This window comes from Fragaria vesca, linkage group LG7, assembly GCF_000184155.1.
Source record: "Fragaria vesca subsp. vesca linkage group LG7, FraVesHawaii_1.0, whole genome shotgun sequence".
Lineage (NCBI taxonomy): Eukaryota > Viridiplantae > Streptophyta > Magnoliopsida > Rosales > Rosaceae > Fragaria > Fragaria vesca.
In genome coordinates, this window is record NC_020497.1 from 22,614,836 (window position 1) to 22,620,029 (window position 5,194).

Consider the following 5,194-nt stretch of genomic DNA (forward strand, 5'->3'; position numbering starts at 1 on the left):
TTCTCCCGTTTGATTTCCTTGAGGGGCTGCCACGTGTGTAACAAGGTGAATCTGACGGTGTAGGTTTTTTGGTTGACTTTTGACCTCCATGGGCTTTGTGCTCCACAATTGTGCCTGATCATTAATCGTTTATTTTTGAGAAACTTCTAGTGAAAATTGTAAAATGATCCCTTTTTGGTTGATTAAGTTGAATACGGAATTCAAATTTTTTCTTAGAAAGACATGCTTACGTTGAAAGAACTTGCATTTAGAAAAGGTGCGGTGCCTCAACTCTCTTGCACTGCTAATCTAAATCAATTTCATAACGGTACATGTCTTATTCCTTGGGGAAGATTCAAGTTCTTGTCAAAGACATTCTTTTCCTTGTCTCTCAAATTGGTTAAATTTCTTTCACACATGTTCACCGACAAGCGAATTTCGTGGCGGATGTTATTGCAAAACTGGGACATAAAATTGGAACACAAGCTTGGAGCATATCTCTTCCTCTTACAGCTAGTCAGGCATTTTATTTTGACTTTTTAGGTGGTGGTTGTCATAAAAGTTTTGTAATTTGAGGTTGTTTTTCTTTTTATCTTGTCGAAAAAAACTCTCTAGCACTGCTTACATGGAGATTGTTCTCGACATTTCAAAACAAAATTAAGATTATTATCGTTTGGTATGAGAATAGACTTAGCCTCAGTTTGGTATTGAGTTTTTGGGATTAAAATCACTTACACTCATTATTTTAGATAGATTTTCTGTTTGGTAAAATCTTAAAACGTGTTTATCTATAACTTTTTAGTTTAAATAACCACGATTTTAGAAAACAGATTGAGGGTTGCTTATTATTTAAAACTGAGTTTTTAAAAATTGAGTTTTTAAACCACAATACCAAACTCGGAGCGGATTCAATACACCATGGTGTACTTAAACCACTTATGTATATTAACAGAAAAACAAACGGGGTTAGTGAAAAAAAAAAATAGAACTACAGTAAAATCTAAAAACCCATAATGCAGTGAAAACCCAAAACCCAGCCTCCACCCCTTCCTCCCAAGTTCAACCAGAAAAACTCACTCACAAAACCTCACCCCTTCTCCTCTCCGATGGCACCCAATCACCACCATCCACCACCTTCTCCTCATCACCGCCGTCGCTCAAACCTTCTTCAATCCTTCCACCGCCAACCCCTCCGCCTCACCCCCAACCTCCTCACCACGTACAACCACCACCGCCATCACCTTCACCTCCACCTCCATCACCGTCGCCACCTCCTCCACCGTCACCACCTCAACCTCCCTCACCATCACCGCCTCCACCACTTTCACCATCACCGCCCCCACTTTTTCTCTATCACCGCCGCCGCCTTCTCCGACAACATGAGCGACGGCGCAGCAAATAAACAACATTGTCGACGCTCTGATCGGCTCAGGCGACTTCGGGAATCCGCGCTCCCTCCCACTCAGCGCCTCACCTTCGTCGATCTCCGCCTCTTTAAGAATAACTCTCGCCTCCCGAGAGAGTGAGAGATGAGGAACGAAAGGAGGGGCCCCTGGGATATATTTGTGTTTCTAGCAACCTTTCTCAATAAGCATCTGTTGCTATTAAAAGTTTTTTTTTTTTTTCCTTCCTTTTTTCTGTTAATTTACCCAAAAGTCTAAAACTGTTTTAAAAGTTTTATATTATACTTCCGAGCATTTATTTATTTACCAAAATCATAAGCTAACCCCCAAACGATTTTAAATTAGCTTGTCAAACATTTTCTAAGCCCACATATTAATTTATCTTTATTCTTTTCTTATGATCAACCTTAATAGGATAAATGTGCTTACAAAGGTGATATTTTTTTCACCGATGTCAAAAGTACGACAGATTGGGTCTATTAATCGTACATAATATTGAGCACTTGGGGTCTTTTGTGCAAGTGTACTAATTTCATTTCTTTGGGATCGGAATTAATTTTTTTTTCTTACAAACACGGTGTAACTTTTTTCTATTGTCTAATTGATTTTAGAGAATTGTTAGCATTTAATTTTAACGAAAATTTGTCTATAAATAAAATGTTTACTATTTGTGCGTTGAATACTAAACGTTTACTATTTTGAATACTAAGATGTATAGGGTTGGGATTGTCTATGGTGATACGATGTATTTCAAAGACTCGACTACAACTGACAGATTGTGCACACTAATGTCTCGATAGAAAAGAAATTGCTTACATAGAAGTAACAAAACGATATACTTTTCAGAAGCAACGTGGTTGACAAAAACAAAACTAGCAAACCGATTGTCATATACGATTTTTGAAAAACACTCCTGATCACTAATTTAATTACCGAGATTGTAAACTTATTCGAAACAATCTCAACTTAGCTCTATTATGTTTCTTCTGAGGATCACGTATTATTTTATTTTTATCATTATCGACACAATCAAAGTTAACAAACTAAGCGTTCAAAACATTGATATCTTTGATCGATGTCGAAAAGACGACAGATCGGATCCACGTACTAACGTTATACCTAATATACATTGAGTGTATACGTTAAATATGGTGTTAAACAAATACTTCAATTATTTTAAAATATATACACTTCAATTATTTTAAAATATATACATACTAATTATAAAAAATAAACCGACAAGTAATCCATAATTTTTGATCAAAAAGTAATATATAGATTCATTCTACCAAAAAAAGAAAAAGAAAAATTTGTTTTTTTTTTAAAGGAAAAAAAACCTGACATATGTAAGGTGCGTGAATTAATTAGAAATAAAAAATTTTAAAAAAAAAACCTAAGACGAATTCAGAAAAGTATAGCGACCAAGTGTCATACCAATTATTGTTAAAAAAAAAATTCCAGCTATACATGTACAAACAAGATTCTATAGGCTTCAGCAACAGATAAAGATATGTAAATTTCTAGCTATATAAACCCTTAATTGTCCATGTAATATTTATTATAGCCTTATTTACTTTTACCATGTTGATTGAATTTTTTGGTTTTCTCAATTATCTAACGGTGTTAGTATCGGTGTTAGTGCCATGCAATTAACAGCATTATATGAATAATTGTGATTGGTCAGTGGGTATTGGTTCACTTAAACCTTGGTGCACTGAAGAACTTTCGTACCAAACTAATTAAGCCTTAGACTGATATCTAACATTAAGCCTTAGACTAATTAAGCCTTAGCCTTAGCGTTATATCGTAGCGATGTAGCTTTCTAGATTTACAAATGTTGAAATGATTATTGCATGAACATATATTCATATGATTCATATTGTAAAACTAATTTGAACAACCTGCAAGCGTAATCTTTTGGTTATATATTTCATCATTATTTCCAATATCTTCTCTTGATGCTCATATAACTTGGAGCCAGCTAGAATTCAGTGCATATATCATGCATATGCATGCACCACTGCATGAAAAGAAGGAATCGAGCAAGCTAAATCATATATGCACACATGTTATATATTTTGGTTCATGCATATTTGATCAGTGCATGAATCTTCAGCTTGTATATACCTCAAGAACTGGAACAGTTACTGTACAAGCCAATGAAGAACAGGTCATACATTATCTGCGGCTTTCTACATCCAACATGAGTATCAAAACAAATTGGCTTGCAGCCGTATACCTACAAGACAAAAGTAATCCGAATAGACAGCACGAAAAGTAGGACAAAGATGCACAAACACATCTAACGATTGGATTGCAGCCAATGCCTAGTCTTACAGTCTACCAAATTTGCATTTTTGCAATGCGCGCATCGCATTCTCACAACTACATATACCGGAACGAATCGACACCACCATATATATACACACAGAAATTCAGAGAACAAGATGCCATGCAATTTTCATATGCTTAATCCATGTTAATTCCAATATAGAACTTAACATTGCTTCAAGAACAGGTTAGAAATTAAACTTCCATGTATATATAATCTCAACAAATGGTCTTTGTAAATTTTCTTTGTATCTTTCAGCTAACAATAACGAAGTAAATTTTTAGGGAAAATGGGTAAGAATTAAGCCATGATTATCGTCTAATCACGAAGCTAACGACTTTCTTCTACCCACAAAAACCTGTAAAACTCCATCGGATCCACCCGCCACGAGGGTACACTGGTCCTCACCGTCCTTCTGCCGCCAGCACACACTGCTCACGAACCATCGGTCATCACAACCCTCGCTTCCCATTGGTCCAAACCCATGCACCCAAACCGGCTCACCCCACCTCACATCATACACATACACCTGATTATTCTCGGACCCGCACCCGAGAAGCCCACCGCTTCTCCAGACGGACAACCCGACGAAGCTCCGGTTGTTGGCATGACCCGAATACGTCCGAATTTCCCGCGCGTCTTCCACGCTCCACATCTTCAGACACCCGTCTGTCCCGGAAGACACCATCCTACGGCTGTCGAGGAACCTCACATACGTCACGGTCTTATCGTGGCCGTCGAAGCTCAAAACGGGGCCCGACATTCTCCTCGCATCGTAGACGTAGGCTTTCCGGTCAGCACATCCGACGGCCAGGAGGGGGCCACCGAAGGGGTTGAACTCCACGCAACAGACCGGGTTACCCGCTTCCGACGGAACCACTCTAGCCACACACTCCCCAGCCTCGCACCGCGGGTCCCACATTTGGAGGGTCCCGTCGTCGGATCCGGACGCCCCGAGACAACCCGGATCCGAATTATAGTCTAGGCTCCATACGCGGCGCCCGCCGTGCTCGTCGCGCTCGAATACCGGAAGGCGGGACTCGAGGTCGTACTCCGTGACGACGCCGTCGTAGTCCCCCGACCCGAGGACCCGGCCGCCCGACCCGGGACGCCAGCGGAGGCTGCTGAGCTTGGCGGGAGTGCATATGTAATAGTCGCATGCAGCTGCGTGGTCTAGCGAAACGACGTCGTCGTAGTTATTATTATTCGGGATAAGAGAGCTGACGCTGTAGATTCTTATCTTCCTGGCTATGCCTCCGGTGGCTAGAAGCGTCTCCGATGGGTCGAACTCGATGACTCCGAGAGTGTTGGAGACGGCGCCGGTGGCCGTGGAGGATGAGACGACGGTGGAGAGAGTGAAGTCCCATTCGGACCTAGTAAGACGATGATGATCTGTAGGTTGATTATGTCGTCGTCGTTGTGGGTTTGGGTTTTGGGTTTGTAACGGAGGAGGGATTGGGAGATGGAAAGGTGGGTTCAT

General features: G+C 40.4%; 1 protein-coding gene across 1 annotated transcript; it reads right to left on the reverse strand.

Moving 5' to 3' along the window:
- Window positions 1-4,036: 4,036 nt before the first annotated feature.
- LOC101292653 (E3 ubiquitin-protein ligase COP1-like) lies at window positions 4,037-5,194 on the reverse strand. Its single transcript, XM_004309165.1, has one exon. It carries the CDS (start codon window positions 5,192-5,194, stop codon window positions 4,037-4,039), a length of 1,158 nt encoding a protein of 385 aa, XP_004309213.1.

Excerpts from the sequence above, each read along its gene's own strand:
- LOC101292653 (XM_004309165.1), bottom strand. The coding sequence starts at position 5,194 with ATGAACCCACCTTTCCATCTCCCAATCCCTCCTCCGTTACAAACCCAA.